The sequence below is a fragment of the Trachurus japonicus genome, chromosome 10 (assembly GCF_045865225.1).
Source record: "Trachurus japonicus isolate A0001 chromosome 10, Traja_1.0".
In the NCBI taxonomy this organism is placed as follows: Eukaryota; Metazoa; Chordata; class Actinopteri; order Carangiformes; family Carangidae; genus Trachurus; species Trachurus japonicus.
This window is the reverse complement of record NC_140916.1, coordinates 11617389-11640158: the sequence shown is the minus strand read 5'-3', so window position 1 is coordinate 11640158 and position 22770 is coordinate 11617389. Positions and strand designations below refer to the sequence as shown.

At 40.4% G+C, this 22770-nt stretch overlaps 3 protein-coding genes across 3 annotated transcripts; all 3 read left to right on the top strand.

Moving 5' to 3' along the window:
- The first annotated feature begins 18 nt into the window (after window positions 1-18).
- On the top strand, window positions 19-2202 carry LOC146979423 (uncharacterized). The gene is made up of 6 exons (XM_085788904.1): window positions 19-61; window positions 201-542; window positions 639-983; window positions 1219-1335; window positions 1704-1765; window positions 2018-2202. The coding sequence occupies exons 1-6, from the start codon at window positions 19-21 to the stop codon at window positions 2150-2152; spliced, it is 1044 nt and encodes a 347-aa protein (XP_085645030.1). The 3' UTR covers window positions 2153-2202.
- A 2670-nt stretch (window positions 2203-4872) lies between these two features.
- Window positions 4873-7395, top strand: LOC146979422 (uncharacterized). The gene is made up of 6 exons (XM_085788903.1): window positions 4873-5055; window positions 5186-5527; window positions 5642-5986; window positions 6450-6566; window positions 6934-6989; window positions 7249-7395. The coding sequence occupies exons 1-6, from the start codon at window positions 5013-5015 to the stop codon at window positions 7381-7383; spliced, it is 1038 nt and encodes a 345-aa protein (XP_085645029.1). The 5' UTR covers window positions 4873-5012; the 3' UTR covers window positions 7384-7395.
- Window positions 7396-15857: 8462 nt separating this feature from the next.
- Window positions 15858-18682, top strand: LOC146979421 (neural cell adhesion molecule 1-like). Its single transcript, XM_085788902.1, has 5 exons — window positions 15858-15900; window positions 16046-16387; window positions 16501-16845; window positions 17289-17396; window positions 18663-18682. Exons 1-5 carry the CDS (start codon window positions 15858-15860, stop codon window positions 18680-18682), a joined length of 858 nt encoding a protein of 285 aa, XP_085645028.1.
- Window positions 18683-22770: the final 4088 nt, after the last annotated feature.

The window sequence follows — 22770 nt, the reverse complement described above, 5'->3', positions numbered from 1 at the left end:
CACAGGTGCTTTACCACAATGATGGGATGGCTGGTGGCTTTGATTCTTATCAGTAAAGTGTGTAAGTGTGACTTTTAATTAATTTGACCAGTAAAATACAGTAAACATATAACTGTAGATATCTCTCTAATGGCACACTGTTTATGTTTCTTTGTTTTCATCTTGTGTCATCACAAGTATTTACCATCTCTTTCCTTCAGCAAAGACTCAAACTGCAGAGGTCCCTCGACGGATCACCATGACTGTGGCTGAGGTTGGCCACAATGTTACTTTGACATGTCCATTTACATTGACAGAGAAACAATTCATTAACTGGTTTAAGCTGACTCCTGGATATATGCCTGAAACTGTTGCAACGGGAACTCATATCCAACTAACACTTGGTGGACAGTTTATGAAATCACGTTTCCATGTCACACCAGGAAAGTCTCAGTACTTTCTTACCATCAAAAATGTGACTAAAGAGGATGAAGCAACGTACATCTGTCAAAATGGATCAGCATACATACAGAGCTCTACTGCCATGTTCCTGGTTGTGAATGGTAAAATCTGCTTCCTTTAATGTCTATGTACCTGATATTTATCATTATGTTTTTCATACCAATAATTTCCTAATTAATCCTTATTGATTCATGTAGATCATAAAGACCAGAAATCTGTCTATGTGAAACAAAGTCCAGAGACAGCATCAGTTCAGCCAGGAGCCTCAATGACTCTCCAGTGTTCACTTCTCAACATGAACAAAGAAACCAGAGCCCAGTGTCCAGGTGAACACCATGTGCACTGGTTCAGAGCTGGATCAGAAGGATTTCATCCAGGATTCATTTACACTCACAGCAACGGAAGCGATGAACAAGAAGAAGGGAGCTGTGTCTACAGTTTATCTAAAACTCTACAGGACTCCTCTGATGATGGGACTTACTACTGTGCTGTGGTCACATGTGGAGTGATCATGTTTGGTCAAGGAACTAAAGTGGAAACAAGTATGACTTTAATTCTTCAAATCTTAAATACATCTTAACTGTTAACACTAGTTGGATTCAATTCAATCCCACCATCTGAAGTACATCTTATCTGGTTGCATCTTGAAGTGAGGGATAGCACAGTGTTATGATGAAGTAATTGTAAAGTGTAACAGAGCTTCTCTTTAAATTGTATTTTTCATCTCGTTAGTGTGTGTTTACTTATCTATAAGAAGTCTTTTCCTTCTAATTTCAGTACCCAAACTGGACCCTGTAAACATCATCCTTGGAGGACTGTTGGTCTGTTGCATGACTGTGATTGCTGTTCTTATTTGCTACTTAAATCAAAGGAGAGCTTGTGAAGACTGCAAAGGTAAATTAATTGAATTCACATGGATTATATGTTTAGGATTTAACTTTAAAAATGTTGATTGTAATATCAGTGATTAATAAGCTTGAATTCAGACATTATGTAGCAAATTTAGCGTACGTTTCCCGTACGGTTTTGTTTATGCCCAGTAACAACTAAATTGTTAATTCATGGATAGTAATTGATTAGTTTTGGCCTTGGTGAAAGAAACTTTGAATATCTATTAAAGCCATTGGTATGAACTCTATTAGGGGACAAGACTGGAGAGTGTTAGCTCAAGGTACAGCTTTATCACAGGAGCGATGTGTTACTGTGAACCTGAAAATGTAATATAGTGTGCTCACAGTCTAAAGGTTTGCTTTCATTAACAGGGTCACTGGGTGCTTCTCATATTCATGGATGTGACACAGGAGTAGATCTATCAACTGATGTGGTAAATGTAATTCCAATATATCTGAATACGCATTACAGTAAAAACATCATGGTTGCCATAAGTTTTAAACACCATACCTAATTAATTTGTCAGAAGGAAATTGGCCTACATTTTAACGTACAACTTTTGTTAGAATGTGCTCAGGATAGCAAAGTGTTAAAGTAATAATTCCACTCTTGATTGTAACTGGTCTTAATTTCAAGGCCCCCATCGCGAAAATCTGACTTACTAATGCACAATTATCATTTGTAGGATGGTGGTGCAGATGCATTGAACTATGTAGCTTTGGACTTCTCCAAAAGGAGAGAGAGAAGGGGGAAGAAGAGCAAGTCACCTGAGGAGTGTGTGTACTCTTCTGTGAAAGCAGAGAATCGCACATTGAACTAAACCTCTTCAGAGGCAGAGAACATCAGAGGACCACGAGGTCGCCCCAGTAAACCTCTTTGCATTGCTGACAATACAGTTACTATCTGAGGAGTGTAGTAGCTACTTTTGTGTGTGTGTACCATACGTATGAGGAGAGTTTGAAGACACAGCATTTCCAGAAAAGCATCTTCTAGTATTAACTTGCTAATGCTGAAATAAAGAAAATGTATTTTTGTTGTTGACTTAATCTTGCTTTTTTTAAAAAACATATCACCACATTGTGCAAATTCTCATTTGTCGAGGTAAAAGGCATCTCTCTAAGCAACTGAATCAACTCGTTACCTCTAACGACCATCATCACTGGTGAGACACAGCATGAGTCTCATGGGCTAATAACAGCCAAAGTGGGTGTCCCTCTCACAGGGATTGATCCAATAACATCAAACTTGGGTGTCACTCTCACAGAGCCATTTTTTCAGACGAGCCTGTCTAGTCTACACAAACTGAAGTCACTTGAATAAGGGGCAAAACGCCTTCAAGACAAAAACTAAGTCCAGTTGACTTGATTCAATTGACCCTTCGGCAACCCTCCCACAAACGGCTATTGTCCAATCCTACGTTAGCAACCGTAACTATAGGCCTGGCAAGCTTTCGGCAGTGAGTCATTACGTTTGCTTTTGTGGACACATTTTGAGACTAGGACGAAAAACATTTGTTTGTAGAGAAGGATGTTGTTGTTGCTGCTGCTGCTACTACGGCGGCGGCAGCTGCGGCAGCAGCAATATAGAGATGTTCATATACGAGCAGACTTTTTTTTCGACTTGAGCAAGTGTAAATATGGGGATAACCATATGTTCACCTCCGAAATGACAGCTGTACCTTTATGGCTTTTACCTGGGCTTTTAGGCGAGGGATCCTCCAGGCAGGGACTGCTTTCACTGACTGATACAGTGGTGGGAGAAAAAAAACAGCAGCCAAAGCTGTATGTGGTTCACAATCGCCCCAAAACTTGCAGTTTGACAACCAGTGAGATGACCTAAGTCTTCGTGGGTTGATAGACGGTAAAATGACCAGCCCTTATTACTGCTGCTCTGTAGCTACATTGTCCAATCGTGTCGTTGAACAGATGTTTTATCCTCCTGCGCGAGTCACGTCACTGAAAACTATGAATGATCTTTGTGACTTCTTCTCTCTATTATCTCAGAACAGTTTATCCAGAAATTTGCTGATATTTCCTTTGAAATCGATTTCAAATATTGCCAGAAGCATGGCTGGGAGTGAAAGCTTGCCCGGCGTAGCAACAGTAACCAAGGGGGCGGGGCTTACGCGAAGGGTCAATTACCTAGAGATATCACCACATTAATCGCTGTCTTTAACTTTAAAAACATTCTCCCCACTTAACTACAGCGGCCTTGTGCTGCATTTCTGCAAGTTGTGAGACCACAGGGCAATAAGAGTCCAGGAAGTCTCCCACTCTCAGCTGCAGCTCACCACTAAAACAGTTACAACACCTAACTCCTTGTTCTCGGCATATAGGCTAAGCTATGCTATTTGCCTCTGTGCTTCTAACTTCATATAGCACACAGACATGAAGGTGGTGTGTACTTCTCATAGCGGTTTAGGCATGAAAGCAAATTAATTAATTAATGTCACTTTAAGATCTGTTCAAGTGTCTATCAAAAAAAGTGTAGATCCAGAACAACAAACACACATGATTCACACCTTGTAAGTGCAGATTCCTCTTTTCTATGATGCTGAAAATTGACTTGACTGCTTGGTTTGCGCATTTGAATCACACAAAGTTGTGTGGTGAATAAATAACACGTTTTTGGTGTTACTTGAGCGCATTGGTTGGAGTGTCTGTGTATTAAGAGTTCATTTATCTTTCATCTCTAACCTCACTGCATATCCTGTTGAAGCCCATTGCCAACTCTCTTCTGAGGAAACAGCCTTGTGCTCAGTTAAGGGTAGAGAAATAGTACAAGTAATAATACTCCTAGTTTCCCCATTGAACTCAACTGACATGTACAGTAGCCCAGCATTAAGTCAAACCTTCATCCATGGCTTTACAAATGCAGGGTAAAAGGGATTTTTCAGCAGAGGGGGTTGTCAAAAAGTTTAAACTATAAATTTCTCCCTGGGAAGGAGTCAGAAATTACAAAGACTCAAGTTGCCTAGTAGTAGTCCCTCTGCACCCAAGACATATCTGTACCACTGTATTTCCCCCTGAGATCCAATCCATGGACTACAGTCTGTAGGACTTATGTTGACTACGCCAACCTCACACCAACCCACATACATCTATGAGGACACAGCTTCCAATAGAACTGTCCAATATTAATTTACATTTTTGGTACACATAAAAACCGACAGACTCACAAAAAGTCTCCAGTATTGTTGCTTTATGATAGGCATATTAAACAGCTCTGCAACAAACAAAAACACTTCCTCTAAGTTTGATACTTTTCTGACAATAAGTTAAAGGAAAGAAAATAGAAAAAGTAAAAGACTATAGGTGGATTAATGTGGATGCTACTCCAAAAATTTCCCTCCTTTCTTTAGTACAAATCACTTTGTACACAGCATTTACATTAAAATCACACTAAAAAGTTAAGTTCAAAAGACAGCAAAACTCAAAGATGATCTCTGTGCTTTGATCAGAGAAACTTGCTTCAGAAATTTCAATTAGTCCAACAGTATATGAGTATTGATACGTCATTTCGAAATGGATCATAGCTTTGCTACATTTGGGGGACAGTTCATTTTCAGCCTTTCAGCCAATCAGGACGATTTCCACTTTGTAGACTCTGAAGATCGTGTGACAAAACCTTCATTTAGATAGGAAGACTTCAGTAGAGAAAGACACAGGTGCTTTACCACAATGATGGGATGGCTGGTTGCTTTGATTCTTATCAGTGCAGTGTGTAAGTGTGACTTTTAAATAATTATAGTTAAAATACAACAGTCAATATATCTCTAAAGGTAAACATTCTCTGTTTCTTTGTTGTTTTCATCTAGTGTCATCACTAAGTTTTTACCGTCTTTTTCCTTCAGCACAGACTCAAACTTCAGAGGTCCCTCAGCAGATTCCAGTGACTGTGGCTGAAGTTGGTGACAATGTTAAATTGACTTGTTCATTCTCAGAGGATGGGAGCCAATTCATTAACTGGTTTAAGCAGACTCCTGGATATATACTTCAAACTGTTGCAACAGGAACTAATATCCAACTAACACTTAGTGGACAATTTATGAATTTGCGTTTCATTATCACAACGGGCAAGTCTCAGTACCTTCTTACCATCAGAAATGTAACTAAAGAGGATGAAGCAACGTACATCTGTCAAAATGGATCAACATATCAACAGACCTCTACTAGCATGTTCCTGGCTGTCAATGGTAAAATCTGCTTCTTTCCATGTCTATGTGCCTGGTATTTATCACAAAGTTTGTCATATACAAATAATTTAATCATCAATTCCCTTGGATGTCTTTTTTTATTGATTTATGTAGATCATAAAGACCAGAAATCTGTCTATTTGAAACAAAGTCCAGAGACAGCATCAGTTCAGCCAGGAGCCTCAATGACTCTCCAGTGTTCACTTCTCAACATGAACAAAGAAACAAGAGCCCAGTGCCCAGGTGAACACCATGTGCACTGGTTCAGAGCCGGATCAGAAGGACTTCATCCAGGATTCATTTACACTCACAGCAACAGAAGCAATGGACAAGAAGAAAGGAGCTGTGTCTACAGTTTATCTAAAACTATACAGAACTCCTCTGATGATGGGACTTACTACTGTGCTGTGGTCACATGTGGAGTGATCCTGTTCGGTCAAGGAACTAAAGTGGAAACAAGTATGACTTTCATTTTTCAAATCTTACATACTCAACACTGGTCAGATTGAATTTGATCCAGCTGTCTGATACATGTCATGTACTGTCATTAGTCACAGCTGCACTCATCCTGCTACATTAAATTAAAATATCTGCTACGAAAAATCCTCAATGGTTAATCACTTTAAGTATAAAACTATTCATCCCTGTAGTTTTGAGTAGATAGATTTAGACAGATTTCTGGTCTTTATGATCTACATGGGTCAATAAAAAGATATCAAGAGGTAAGACAATCGTGGTGATAAATATCAGGTGGAATGAAGCTGATTTTACCATTAAGTAAATGAAACTAAAACAGAGTTTCTCTTTAAATTGTATTTTTCATGAAAATCTCATTAGCATGTGTGTTTACTTTCTCTATGAGGAGTCAATGCAAGTAAAGGCAACAAAGGTTAGGTGTTAAGTGTTTTCCTTCTAATTCCAGTACCCAAACTGGATCCTGTAAACATCATCCTTGGAGGACTGTTGGCCTGTTGCGTGACTGTGATAGCTGTTCTTATTTTCTACTTAAATCAAAGGAGGGCTCGTGAAGACTGCAAAGGTAAATTAATTGAATTTACATGGATTATATGTTTCGGATCTAACTCTAAAAATGTCAATTACTTGTCATACAAGTGTGAATTCAGACATTAGTAATGTAGCAAATGTAGCTTATGTTTCCCGTACTGTTTTGTTTATGCCCAGTAACAACTAGGAATTGTTAATTTGAAGATAGTAATTGTTTAGTTTTGGCCATGATGAAAGAAGCTTTGAATATCTATGAAAGCCATTGTTATTAACTTTATAAGTGGAGGACACTGGAGGATTTCACTTCAAGGTACAGCTTTATCACAGGAGCAATGTGTTACTGTGAAGCTGAAAATGCAAAAGTGTGTGCACACACTTTAAAGGTTTCCTTTCATTAACAGGGTCACTGGGTGCTTCTCATATTCATGGACGCAACACAGAAGTATCAACTGATGTGGTAAATATAATTCAAACACAACTGAATACCAGGGTACATTACAATATAAACATCATGGTTGTTATAAGTTTTAAACGCTATACCTAATTCGTCAGAAGAAAATTGGTCTTCATTTAAATCCCCAACTTTTGTTAGAATGTGCTCTGGATAGCAAAGTATTACAGTATTAATTTCATTCTTGATCGTGATGTAACTGGTTTTAATTTCAAGGCCCCAATCTCGAAAATATGAGTTACTAATGCACATTTATCATTTGTAGGATGGTGGTGCAGATGCATTGAACTATGTAGCTTTGGACTTCTCCAAAAGGAGAGAGAGAAGAGGGAAGAAGAGCAAGTCACCTGAGGAGTGTGTGTACTCTTCTGTGAAAGCAGAGAATCGCACTTTGAACTAAACCTCTTCAGAGGCAGAGAACATCAGAGGACCACGAGGTCGCCCCAGTAAACCTCTTTGAATTGCTGATAGGGCTGGGCGATAAAACGATAACGATATATATCGCGATATAACTTTACTCAATAGCAATATGAAATGTGGTCGATAGAAAGTCGATAGGTTTCATTCATTCATGTTTTGACAGAAAATACAAACAGCCAAGAGCCAGCCAGGTTAGGTTGACACAGCACAGGAAGACATTCAAGACAACACAACAACACGTGTAGTTTTTAGCAGTCCTCCAATTATTTGTCTTACTGTATACAGACCACCCCATTACTCGAGCTCTTTTATCAGTGAATTTTCAGAGCTTTTATCTATTATTCACACCTCTTTTAGCAGGATTTTAATAACTGGTGATTTTAATTTACACGTTGACGACACCTCGGATCCAATATCCAGAGAGTTTTTAAATCTTTTAAGTTGTCTTGATTTTAAGCAGCACGTCGCACAGCCGACTCACAACAGAGGACACATCCTGGACCTGGTCATAACCCATGGCCTGTCCATCGGTGTGTCCTCTGTTGTCGACCTGGCTGTGTCTGACCATTACTGTGTGTTTTTTAGCATCACCAGTTTTAACCAAGAGGAGGCCCCAGTGAGAACAGTGAGGAGGCGCTATCTTACTTCTGAAGTGGCTGCAAATTTTATGGAGATTTTACAGAGCACTCCTGCTGAAATTTTACCTGCACCTTGTGATTTTATCGTTGATAATTTTAACAGTAGACTGAAGTCAACTCTGGACTCAGTAGCTCCACTTTTAACTAAAACAGTAAAAAGAAAACCAACACCCCCGTGGAGAAAAAACAATGAAATCAATGAACTGAAAAGAAAATGCAGGAGTGCCAAGAGAAGATGGAGGAAAAGTAAACTGATAATTCATTACGAGATTTTATGTCAACAACTCAAAACTTACAATAATGCAGTCAAAAAGGCACGAATTTCCCATTTCTCACAACTCATCACCATCAATAAAAAACAACCCCCGGTTCCTCTTCTCCACTTTTAATGTTTTAACAGGTGCTAATTCTAATAACGTTTTTAAGGCACCAACAGATGATCTTTGTGAGAACTTTGCAGACCACTTCAGAACCAAAATCAAGGACATCAGATCCTGCCTTTTATCCCATCAGGTTTTATCTGTTGACACTGAACTGTTGTCCTTGCCTGAGGAAACACTGGAGAGTTTTGCCCTGGTTGATGCAAGGACGCTTGGTCGAGTTTTCTCCCAAGTAAACCCAACAACCTGCCTTTTAGATCCCATTCCCACATCACTCTTAAAATCATTTTATGGATTCTTTGAGGAACAGTTTTTAAACATCATGAATTGCTCTCTTCAGACGGGTGTCTTCCCCACCGCCTTTAAAACGGCGGTGGTGAAGCCCCTTCTGAAGAAGAGCAATTTAGATCCAAGTATTTTTAATAACTACCGACCTGTATCCAACTTACCATTTTTAAGTAAAGTTTTAGAAAAACTGGTTTTTAACCAAGTTAATGACTTTTTAAACAGAAAGAACATTTCAGAAAAGCATCAGTCTGGTTTTAGGAAATACCACAGTACCGAGACAGCACTTTTAAAGATTTTAAACTACATCAGGTGGAATTTAGATAATAAAAAGCTCACAGTGTTGGTTCTACTGGATCTAAGCGCTGCTTTTGACACAGTAGACCATCACATTTTATTAAATAGGCTTAGATACCTGGTGGGCCTCTCTGGTACTGTTTTTAACTGGTTTTGTTCTTATCTCACAGACCGATGCTTTTATGTAAGTATGGATACATGTTCCTCGGAAATCCATGAAATTGGATGTGGGGTTCCCCAAGGGTCAATTTTAGGTCCACTTCTTTTTAATCTGTACATGCTGCCCCTTGGGGATGTCATCAGGAGGCACGGCATCAGCTTCCATAGTTATGCTGACGATACGCAACTGTACATCGCCGTGTCTCCTGATGACACAGGGCCAATTGATGCCCTTTTTAACTGCATTTTAGACATCAAGTCATGGATGGCAGTGAATTTCCTACAGCTCAACCAGGACAAAACTGAGGTTTTAGTCATTGGTCCTGAAGGCCAGAGAGAGAAACTTTTACCAAAACTACAGGATCTTAAACCAACACAGTCAGTAAAAAATCTGGGCGTGATTTTTGACTCTGAGCTGAATTTTCTTCCACATATCAAAAATATGACAAAAATAGGTTTTTATCATCTTAAAAACATAGCCAGAGTCCGCCCGTTTCTCTCTCAGGCCAGTACGGAGGTGCTGATGCATGCTTTTATCACCTGTCGATTAGATTATTGCAATGCCCTGCTCTCTGGTCTTCCCAAAAAGAGTATTTTTAATCTCCAATTATTACAAAACTCAGCCGCACGAGTGCTGACGAGGACCAGAGGGCGGGAGCATATTACACCAGTTTTAGAGTCGCTCCCCGTACGCTTCAGGATCGATTTTAAGGTTCTTTTAATAGTTTTTAAATGTCTTAACGGCCTTGCGCCCTCTTATTTATCTGACCTGCTTTTACCATATCAACCCTCGCGGACCCTGAGGTCCTCCGGCACCGGCCTTTTATCCATACCAAAACCCAGAACCAAAACCCATGGTGAGGCGGCATTTAGCTACTATGGCCCCCACCTGTGGAACAGCCTGCCGGAGAGCCTCAGGGCCGCAGAGACAGTTGATATTTTTAAGGGAAGGTTAGAAACACACCTTTTTAGTCAGGCTTTTAACTCGATTTTAAATTCTTCTTATGATTCTATCTTATTTTATGTTTCTGCTTCTATCTGGCTTTTAAAGTTGTTATTAACCTTAAATAATTTTACTTCTTTTACTTCTTTTATTTATTATCTTACATATTTTTATTTATTTATTTACTTTTTATCTTTTTAAACTGTTTACCCTGTTAACTTATTTTTTCAGGGTTTTTATCCTATCTTATGTTTTTAGTTTTTAACTCCAGTGTTTCCTCAGGGGGGTCTTCCACGCTGGGAGCTGCGTCGGGGCTGCTGCTGGGGGCACTGTCCCTGGGTCCCTTCGGCTCCGCTGGCTGTGGTCTGTCGGGGTCGGGGGGCCTGGGCGCTGGTGCCCCCTGTGGCACGGCCTGCGACTCCTCCCAGTGTGGACGGCCCAAAGATAGCGCTTCCTCAATCCTCAGTGTCATGCCATGTCTCCCTAGCGTCAGTAGTGAGAGAGTGTGTGTGGGTGTGTGTGTGTGTGTGTGTGTGTGTGTGTAGTATGGAGTGTGGAAGGGAGGGGTTTTTACTTGTAATTGTTTTATTTTCTATGTGTGTAAAGCACTTTGTGTTGCATTTTCCATGTATGAAAGGTGCTCTATAAATAAAGATTGATTTGATTTGATTTAGTTGTTTGGGCTGCTGTGCTCGTCTGCAGCGGGACATCGTCGGGGAAAAAAAAGAGAGAGGATGAGTGTTGCCTCGAAATAAAAAATGAAGGAGAACTCGGACGAGTGACCGTGAAAACAGGCGTGGTACGTCATGTTTACATTAACCCCGAGATACAGTACAGTACTGTGAAGAACGCTAAACTTTAACCACGGAGACAGCAGGCAGTCGGAGCGGCTCGCCGTCACACATCAAAGGGAGTGCAGTCACAGCGTGGCCGCTTTGCTGCTGCTGCTGCTGCTGCTCACACTGGAGCGACTGCTGTGTTCACACTGACAGACGCACCGCAACTGTTCAACTGTGCCGACCTAAACACTGGCCACTGGCGAAGCAAGCGCTAACCGCGGCGATTACTTTTCTTTTTCAGCCGGGTTTAGGCTGAGAATGATCGCTAATTAGACGGACCACGTCAGGTCCGGGTTTTAATTTCCACTTCCGTTTATAACAGTAGCAGCAGCAGAGAGATGGGGCAGCTCCTGTATGGGGAGCGTGGCTCTGACTTAACTCCTGCCTGATGTGATGTTAAAGAACACCTGAACAGTGGAGTGATAATGTCTGTAAAAGTCCCAGTATTGTTATACTGTATATCAGCACTCATGGAATGTCTCCTGTCCAATCAAATTACTATTGTATAAATATAGGCTATATACCAGTTTTATTTATCTGAAACTGTTATTACTCATTGCTTTTATTATATGTCCATCATTACATCTGCATGTTCAGTTTTTGACAGAAAATAAATATTTAAATCAAAAATAACCTTCTGATATCTTCAAATCTATGTGTGTATGATGGAACATTTAGGCTTGACAAAAATAGTGACTTGAGTTATATCGTAATATATATTGATATCGACTGATATGAAAAAGATTATCGTGATAGGATTTTTTCTCATATCGCCCAGCCCTAGCTGACAATACAGTTATTATCTGAGGAGTGCAGTGATTTTGTGTGTGTGTCCCATATGTATACACTTGGGCAGTTAAGACATGATTTTTTTTTTTTTACAAAAATTGTGATTTTGCAAGAACACAAAAAAAGAATGAGTGGGGAACTAAGAAAAGAGGAATGCTGAACCTATACCAATTGCTGTTATGAAGGCCATTTTACGACTTTTCCAGATATATTTGGTATTTATGTCTGTTTTGTTATCCAACTTGGTGTTGTGTTGCCTTCTGACTCGTGATTGCGTGGCTGTGTTCAAAACCTTGCATGGCACTAACCCACAGGGCTTTGCAAACACCATGCAATGACTGTTGTGATTTGCACTTTTTTTTTTTGCCTACTGCCATCCCACAAATATCACAGGAAATTATGTGAAGTCACTCAGAATGTGTTGATGTTATATTAAGTATACTAGTATATTATATTAAAGGGGGTTAGCTACAAGTTTAATTGTCCCGGCCAGTAGCCTACATGTCGCACTCACACTTGCCCGCTCTCGCTCAACCTTCAATTGTACTGGTTGCCAGGTATGCCTATAGGGAACGGGGGAGCGTGCTTATGTTCCCACAGCCCTATGTTCCCTCAGCCCTATGTTCCCTAATAAAGCTAAGCATATTTAACAAGTGTTGGCTTTTGTGTTGACAGCGGACTGAAAACACATCTGAATCATTTCATGCTAACTCAACTGCAGACGAACCCAATAAACCCACAGCATCACGCCTGCACCGGAAACGTTACAGTAGCCTACCAGCCATTTCTCCACACAGCTATCATGATCTGGCACCCCCTGAGCTCTGCCTCACATGACGTCAACGTACTAATGCTGTTGGCGCAGAGATCATTTCAAATCGACGTTACCAATGTAACCACATGTAAATATTTGGAGCCGAAAAGTTGTAGATATAACCTCTAAGTAGCCAGTAGTTCAATGGCACAGCAGTCTGTCAACGGTGAAGAGTGAGGCTGGGTTTTATCTTTTCAGTATCTTGTAAGAGGTCATGATTTGCTCTCTGAGAATTATCATTTCCTTCCTAGGGCAGAGTAAAGGTAGAGGATATGGTAAATTATCAGAAAGTAATGCGACGGGCATACTGGATTGAGGCTAGCTGGATAGCATGCTACCTTAAGCAGAGGAAAATGTGAGACCAGACAAAACATCCACTTGGCGAGTAAAAGAATGATGTTGGATGCTGAGCCTGCAAAGTCTATTCTGGAATGGCAAGTGGAGAGCTGTTTATTTGTTGGCTATGTAAAATGGTTTCTCTATGTTGTTGTCAGGGATAGTGCCATTGTAGTATAATTCTGATCTCTACAATTTCATGTATTTGGTCTCAATGAAAAGAAAGCTGATTAGTTGATCTGATGTCAATGGGGCATAGGCTACTGTAGGCTTTGTAACATTATATTCAAATTAATATTTTATATTCAAAAAATTCAAAATATGAGGCCTATATGTACATGTACGGACAACACACACACACAAGTGTCTCCCAGTGACCCCAGTGCTTGTTTATCTATGTATGAGAGGAGTGTTTGAAGACAGCAGCATTTCCAGAAAAGCATCTTCCAGTATTTACTTGTGTTTGCTAATGCTGAAATAAAGAAAATTGATTTTTGTTGTTGACTTAATCTTGTATATTATTTTTTATTTTATTTTTTTATTTTTTTATCACCACATTGTCTGTGCAAATTCTCATTTGTCGAGGTCAAAGGCATTTCTTTGCAATTGAATCAAGTCGTTACCTATAATGACCATGTTCACCAGTGAAACACAGCATGAGTCTCATGTACCCCTTTCCCAGTGGCCAAAAAAACCCATTTAAACCCGCTTACAATCAGCAGGTCAGCCAGTCTGCCTCGGCTGACGGACCTCACACTCCGTGTCAGGCGGCTGTGGCACGACACAGTGTTTCTTGCACCGTGGATGGGTGGGGGTCAGACCCGGCTCATTTTGGTCAATGGGTAAGGAGCCAAATGCCGATTGATAGCTGGTTGACCCGCGTCGACAGCCAAAGTGGATGTCACCCTCACAGGGATTGGTCCAATAACATCAAACCTGGGTGTGCTTCAATAACTGAGTAATCCACCATTTTTTTAGACGAGCCTGTCTAGTAATTTGCACTTGTTTTTTTCAAATGTGTTTGAAGAATGTTCTTGCAAAACAAAGTTTCGATAAATAAATACAGATTTTAAAGCATACATGATCCGTGTAAATATTATCAAACTGTAGGACTTTGGTCTTGACTTGGGACTTGAGGGCAAAGACTTGAGACTTATGACTTGCAAAACAATTACTTGGTCCCACCTCTGGCATGTGCGCTTGCTCCACAACAGTAGAGGCCAAGTAAAGAAAAAAAGAAAACGGCATCAGCACCGATTCAGTGCATTTCACATGTGACCAGTGAGAGGTTGTGTTTTATTTTTTTTAAAAAGACAGAGAGAGATGAAGCCTGTGGCAAAAAAAAAGGATTTTTTTGATTTTTTTTGATTGGACCAATCCCTGTGAGGGTGACACCCACTTCGGCTGTCGACGCGGGTCAACCAGCTATCAATCGGCATTTGGCTCGTTACCCATTGACCAAAATGAGCCGGGTCTGACCCCCACCAGTCAGACAGACCTTAATCAGTTGCCCTGCTTTCATCCACGGTGCAAGAAACACTGTGTCGTGCCACAGCCGCCTGACACGGAGTGTGAGGTCCGTCAGCCGAGGCAGACTGGCTGACCTGCGGAGCACCAGGACCGCGGAGGACAGCGAGTCTGCCGCAGCTGTATATGACGGACGTCTGCGGCGGCACAACACGTCAGTTAAACAGACTGTTGCTTCTTTTTTCAGTCTTTTTTGGTCAGTGTTGTTTGATCTTTTGATCAAATCCCAGTCTCGAATGCGAGCAGAGCTTTGTTTTGGTACGTGATATGAGACGCGACTGGCTCGATGTTATGACGTGGCGTCACGTAATGCTCAACGTCATCACGTAAATTAGCGGGTTGACCCGGGTCTGGCGTTCCCACTGCAAGCCAATCAGAGCCGATTGAAGGCGATTTTAACCCGTGTAACTTGCCGAGTCGTTTGACACGGGTCGACGCGGGTCGGTGCGCCTTTCCCACTGCCACAAAAAGCCGGTTGTAAACGGGTTTAAATGGGTTTTTTTGGCCAGTGGGTAAGCGGGTTTAAATGGGGTTTTTTGGCCACTGGGAAAGGGGTACATGAGACTCATGCTGTGTTTCACTGGTGACCATGGTCATTATAGGTAACGACTAACGGCAAAAAAAAAATTGGATTTTTTTTTTTGCCGTTAAATACATACGTGCACCGCAAGCGTTGTAATCTTATCGGTTAATGGTTAATAATCAGTTAACGGGCGTTGGTTATCGATCAGAAAAAAAAAATCAAAATGTGCATCCCTAGTCAGAAGTTACAAAGGCTTGAGTAGTAGTAGTCCTTCTGCATCCAAGGCATATCTGTACCACTATGTTTCTCCTGTACTGAGATCCAATCCATGGACTCCAGTCTGTAGGACTTTTGTTGACCACGGCAACCTCACACCAACCCACATGTCGACAGCTTCCAACAGAACTGTCCAATATTCTTCAAAATTTTTGGTACATATAAACTGACTCATAAAAGTCTCCAGTAGTGTTGCTTCATATGTTGCATATTTAACAGTCTAATCTTATCTAACTTTCCTCTGAGTTTGATACTTAGCTAAAAAAGTAAAAGACAAGACTTATGAGGTGAATTAAGGTGGATGCTACTCCAAAAATATCCATCCTTTCTTTCATACAAGTTACTTTGCACACCACATTTCCATTAACACCACACTAAAAAGTGAGGTTCAAAGACAGCAAAACTCAAAGATGATCTCTATACTGTGATTAGAGAAACTTGCTTCAAAAAATTCAATTAGTCTAACAGTATATGAGTATAGATATGCTGTTTCAAAATGGATCATAGCTGTGCTACATTTGGGGGACAGTTCATTTTCAGCCTTTCAGCCAATCAGGTTGATTTCCACTTAGTCTCATAAGATGTGTGACAAAACCTTCATTTAGATAGGAAGACTTCAGTAGAGAAAGACATAGGTGCTTCACCACAATGATGGGACGGCTGGGTGCTTTGATTCTTATCAGTGCAGTGTGTAAGTGTGACTTTTAAATAATTTGACTAGTTAAATATAGTTAAAATATGACAGTCAATATATCTCTAAAGGCAAACATTTTAGAAGTTTCTTTGTTGTTTTCATCTTGTGTCATCACTAAATTTTTACCGTCTCTTTCCTTCAGTGCAGATTCAAACTGCAGTGGTCCCTCAACAGATTCCCATGACTGTGGCTGAAGTCGGTGACAATGTTAAGTTGACATGTTCGGTCTCAGAAGAAAAGAGCCAATTCATTACCTGGTTTAAGCAGACTCCTGGATATATGCTTCAAACTGTTGCAACAGGAACTTATTTCAAGCTGACACTGAGTGAACAATTTATGAATTCACGTTTCATTGTTACACCAGGCAAGTCTCAGTGTCTTCTTACCATCAGAAATGTAACTAAAGAGGATGAAGCAAGGTACATCTGTCTAACTGGATCAACATATCAACAGAACTCTACTGGCATGTTCCTGGCTGTCAATGGTAAAATCTGCTTCTTTCCATGTCTATACACCTGATATTTATCACCAAATTTGTCATTCAAATAATTTAATCATCAATTCCCGTGGATGTCTTTTTTTTATTGATTTATGTAGATCATAAAGACCAGCAATCTGTCTATGTGAAACAAAGTCCAGAGACAGCATCAGTCCAGCCGGGGAAGTCAATTACTCTCTGGTGTTCACTTCTCAACATGAACAAAGAAACCAGAGCCCAGTGTCCAGGTGAACACCATGTGCACTGGTTCAGAGCTGGATCAGAAGGATTTCATCCAGGAATCATTTACACTCACAGCAACAGAAGCAATGAACAAGAAGAAAGGAGCTGTGTCTATAGTTTATCTAAAACTATACAGAACTCCTCTGATGATGGGACTTACTACTGTGCTGTGGTCACATGTGGAGTGATCCTGTTTGGTCAAGGAACTAAAGTGGAAACAAGTATGGCTTTAATTCTTCAAATCTTAAATACATCTGAACTTTTAACACTGGTCAGATTGCATTCAATCTAGTTGTCTGATATATGAATGTCATGTACTGTCACTACTCCCAGCTGCGCTCATCCTGCGACATTAAATTAAAATATCTGCCTTGAAAAATCTTGAATGATAAATCACTTTTCTTTTCAAATCTATGTGGTTTTGAGTTTTATATTTTAAACTTGTTCTGCAAAACTTTTACTGAAAATGAACTATGCTTCATATTTTCATCAAGACTTAAAACCTTCTCAGGTTGCAGTGAAGTGAAAGAAAGTGAAACAGAGTTCATCTTTAAATTGTATTCTTCATGGCAATCATTAGCATATGTTTACTTTTTCTGAGAGGAGTCAATGCAAGTAAAGGCAACACAAATTAGTTATTAGTTATTATTCCTTCTAATTCCAGGACCCAAACTAGACCCTGTAAACATCATCCTTGGAGGACTGTTGGCCTGTTGTTTGGCTGTTCTTATTTTCTGCTTAAATCAAAGGAGAGCTTGTGAAGACTGCAAAGGTAAGTTCATTAAATCTACATGGATTTAATACGTATGTATATGTGTATATTATGTATTATGTTTAGGATCTAATTCTAAAACGGTTAATTACTTGTCATATCATTGATAAATAAATTTGACTTCAGGCATTAGTAATATAGCAAATGTAGCTTATGTTTCCCTTAGTGATTTGTTTATGCCCAGGAACACTTAAATTTGTAGATAGTAATTTGTTAGTTAATGGAACAATGTTTGAATATCTATTACAGGATATGTTCAGTAGGGCTGACCCGATTATCATATTTTGATAATTGAAGCTTTGCGGACATAAAATCGATTTTAATCGAAGCTTCGGCGGCCGGCGGGGTGCGCGATCTTAACGTCTGACCGGGCGGGGGGGGGGGGGGGGGGGGGGGGCGGCGGCGGCGACCGTGGGCGGGGGGCGCGAGCGGAAATAATGAAACAAACACTGCATATCTCCAAAATCAGGCAGTTTTCCAGGATGCCAAGTCGCCTACTCATTTTAATGTAACAATTGCCGATGAGAACCGGTGTCAAAAAGGGAAAAAGGAGGGGGGGGGGGGGGGGGAATCGATCACGGACTTTCATGATCGATTACCATGGCAACGAACGAAGCTTCGAAGCTTCGAATTTTTTGGGTCAGCCCTAATGTTCAGTATAGTATTCTGGATCCAACACAGAACATGATAATTACCTTTTTACCTCAATGAATATCAAATTTGAATTCAAGCATTAGTCTAACATCAAATGTTGCAAATGCAGCTTAGGTTTCAGTTACTGCTTTGTTTGAGTGATGTGTTACTGTGAAGGTGAAAATGTAAAATAGTGTGTGCACAGTTTAAAAGTTTGATTTCATGAACAGGGTCAAGGAGTGCTTCTCATAATCCTGGACGTGACACAGGAGTGGATCTATCAACTCATCTGGTAAATTAATTCAAACATATTTCATCACCAAAATGCATTACAGTAACAACTAAATTAATTTGTCAGAAGGAAATGGGTCTTAATTTAAACCCCTAACATTTGTTAGAATGTGCTCAGGATAGCAAAGTGTGATGGTATTAATTCCATTCTTGATTGTGATGTTACTGGTTTTGATTTCACAGCTCTAAAATATGAGTTACTAATGCACAATCATCATTCGTAGGCTGGTGGTGTGAAATCAGTTAACTATGTAGCATCGGACTTCTCCAAAGGAAGCGAGAGAAGAGGAAAGAAGAGCAAGTCTGTGTACTCTGAGTGTGTGTACTCTTCTGTAAAAGCAGACTATCGCACATTGAACTAAGCCTCTTCAGAGGCAGAGCTCATGGATCGGAGAACCCCAAGGTCTCCTCCGTAGACTTTAGTGGTGCAAAGGATCAGTGTTGATCAGCGGATCGGTTGATGAAAAAAAAAGTTGTGCGTGTAGTGTGATAATACTTAGGGGCACCGCCACAGCTGAATAACCCCCCACCCCATTTTCACTGATCCAAAAATGATCCAATCCGTGAATCTTAAACCGCGATCCAAGCCGATCCGTGACTTTATTGATCTGTTGCACCTTCTTTGCTTGGCTGACAGTACATTTATCTGAGTAATGCAGTGCTTTTTGTGTGTGTACATGTACCATTTGTAGGCTATTGCAAGCTGTTGATTCACTGGCTATGTAGAAAAAACATGTTTTTTTAGGGGATAGGGCCATTGTAATATAGCTCTTATCTGTACAATACATTGTATTGGATCTTAGTGAAAAGAAAGCTGTTTAGTTGATCTGATGCCAAATGGGCTTTATGCACAGTTCCACTACTTCCTGAAATAAGTCCTTTATTTCCTGTTATTGGACCAACTGATTAATCCAGGTGTGTCTGACCTCACAACAATGGTCAGGCACACCTGGATTAATCAATTGGTCCAATCATGTAAAACAGGAAATTAAGGAGCTGGCTTATTTCAGGAAGTAGTGGAACTGTGCATAAAGCCCATTTGGGGTGGCGGTGGGTTTGTGAGGACTCATTGTAGACACCAGTATTTTCAGAAAAGCATGTTACCAATCTTAACTTGTGTTTGCTAATGCTGTTTTGTTGAAATGAAGAAAGGGGATGTTTGTGTCGACTTAATCTTACATTAAATTGTGTTTTATAACTTATCACCATATTGACCCCTGTCTTTATGATTATAAATATGCATGCATTCTGATTTGACAGAGGTAGATTTTACAACAAATCAACAGTTCTCATTTTTCACTGACATTACCTTTTTCTAAATTTTTATTTGGTTGATTATCTGCAGAAGAGTTTGTTAGTCTCATTAGAAAAGTAGTTTGACAGTATGGGAAATACACAGCTAAATACGGCTATATACAACTCTAATGTCTTGCAGAAAGCATTGAAGGTAAAATTAACAAAATGTATTTATTTATAAAAATGATACCACTCCCCTCCCACACACACAAACACACACACATGGAGTTTTTCCTCCGTCGATGTGAGGGTCTAAGGACAGAGGATGTTGCTACGATGCCATGTAAAGCCCTTTGAGACAAACTGTTTGTAAAAACGGGCTATACAAATAAAATTGCCTTGCCTTGCCTTGCCTAGGGAGCAGACATACCCTATCTATAGTAACCAGAGACTCCAAAACCAGCATCCCTCACAGCATGGAACACACGTACAATGTATATTTTAGGACATCCTCAGGTTGAGGCTTCAGTGTCAGACCTTAGATGAAAAGGCATAAGGTCTCAGGAAAACATCTGTCAGATGTCACACTAAACAGCCTCAGAAAAAAAGTTGTAAGACACATCTTGATAAACAACACTAAATATTTTCTTGATTAACAACAGTGTACTACCACACCCAGCAATTTTGTGCTGCATTTCTGAAAGTTGTGAGACCACACAGTAATAAGAGTCTAGGAATTCACCCCTCTCATCTGCAGCTCATCACTCAAACAGTTACAACACCTTACTCTACCCCAGCCAGAAATCACAAACTCACGTGTGATTCACCTGTTCAAAAAAAATCTACAATACAGGTATACAAAGGGTGCTGCCTGTCATTTCTCCTATGCTCTCTTTCCTGCAACTTTCTGCACGCTGCCAGGACATCTTCAGATTACTGGACTGAAGATATTAATATGATAACTATGCTGAACTGATCAAAATGCTGGAGTGTTATGTTATGTTAAATGTTTAATGTAATAACATACTGTACCAGGCTGAAATCAGGACGAGCAGTGAGGCAGAAAAGGGTTTAACTTTAACCCTGACCCAAAAGAAGCTGTTAAAAGCTGCTCCACAATGCCCCCTAACTCTAGGTGGTCACACATGTTGATTAGTGTGGACGTTCTAGATGAGAAATAAATATTTTGCTCACTTACTTACATTTGCTTTGTTTGAATTCACTGAGCTGACGTGCCACTCATTAAGGAAAAACCCAATTGTTGAAGAGAAAGTACAGTTTACAAAAAAGTCTAATCATGTACAATAATGCATGCTAGGGCTGCACGATTAATTGAATTTTCATCGTCATCATGATGCCAACGTGCACGATAAACACAGTGAGTATATTTTAGGGACGCACATTTTAATTTAACCAACACTCATTAACCGATTATTAACTTTAAAATGATTAAAATGCTCTTTTAATGTCTGTGACTGGTGCCGATCTGCAACCCGATCCTCTATTGGGACTGCACTGCATTACTGGCACATAGCCTACTGTAAGCAACCTTCTTTGCTGTAAGTCCTCCCGTGTACCTTTTTGCTGCAAGTGGAAGTCTGCACGTGTCGATGATCCACTAGCATTGATCGCTCGTCATATTAAATGTTCTGGCACAACTTCTCCTGTTCAGTCAACTTATAATATTTGTCATTTGTTTACAGCAGCAGCTTTTCACTCTTCTTCTTCTCTGTTTGTGGCAGTGTAAGGGCCCATTCACATGGAGCGTCTTTTGCGCGTGCGTTTCCATTGTTTTCAATGTAACCGCGCGCCTTGCGCGCGCCAAATCCGAAGCGACGCCGACGCGCCGCGCACGCGGTGCGACGCGCCTTTTTTTCCGTGCGCGTCCGAGGCGCAATCGAGGCGCGTCCCAGGCGCACGGAGATGAAAAATTCTCAACTTTTTCGAATGCCGCCCGCGCACCGCGTGTCATCTGATCAGAATTGAGCAGATCAACTTCAACAAAAACATCCTGTCACTGCTGGAGGAGACCTTTGGAGGAAAAAGATGGATTTCCAGCACCGCAAACTGCTCTCAGCAGCTTTGCTGCTTGGTGTCTTTGTGAAGAAGAAGAGAAAAACTCGCCGTGTCTGGGTGCATCCCATCCTTCAGCGTCGGAAAACTTTGGGTGAATTTCATCATCTGATCCAGGAGCTTCGTCTGGACGACGGCAGGTTCAAGGAATATTTCAGAGTTGATAAAGATCAGTTTGAGCTGCTCCTCAGAAAAGTTGGCCCCAGTATCACAAGACAGAGCGTCTGCCGTGAAACCATCTCTCCAGCGCAACGGCTGTGCATTTGTCTGAGGTAATTATTTTTTTTATTTCAATATGTCGGGGAGACCCGAGACGGTTGTAATACTTTTTTTCTTTTTCTTTTCTTTGTCTCAGCCGCTATAGTGTTTACTGTATGTTAAGGCTCAAAATATGACCCTCATTTGTCCACTACAAATAGCAGTGCCACTGAATTAATTATCAATCATCTATCTATCATCAGTAATCTCATAATTGATGGCTCAACGATGAACAATGTCAGTTGTGTGGATTTGTTGATGTTTATTTTTAATTACGAAAATAAACACAGATATGCTTATTCTTACCCAAACTGATTATTTTTTTAAATGTCACATATATACAAATTATTTTTTAAAATGTCACATCATGTCATATATCTATCATGCCACTGCATTGCAATTATTTGGCCTGTTGGATTTTTATGTGCAACAGAGTCCTAGGTTTACTTAAAAAAAAAATGTTTTAAATTACATTAACATAATCACTGTCACAATAATTCTCAGCCTGTTTCTCACATACAATTAATATATATTCTATTTATTACAGGTATCTTGCAACTGGGGATTCCTTCAGGACCATTGCATTCAGTTACCGTGTGGGACACTCTACAGTTGCTGGCATCGTGAAACACGTTTGTGAAGCCATCTGGGACAACCTGGTAGGAGAGTTCATGCCACCCCCCAACAGAGAAAGCTGGAGAAGAATTGCGGCCGATTTCCATCAGTTGTGGAATTTCCCCAACTGTGTCGGGGCAGTGGATGGAAAGCACGTGGTGATCCAGGCCCCTGCCTCCAGCGGATCCCTGTATTATAATTATAAAGGGTCTTTCTCTATTGTGCTGCTTGCTGTTGTTGATGCCCAGTATCGCTTCAGAGTGGTAGA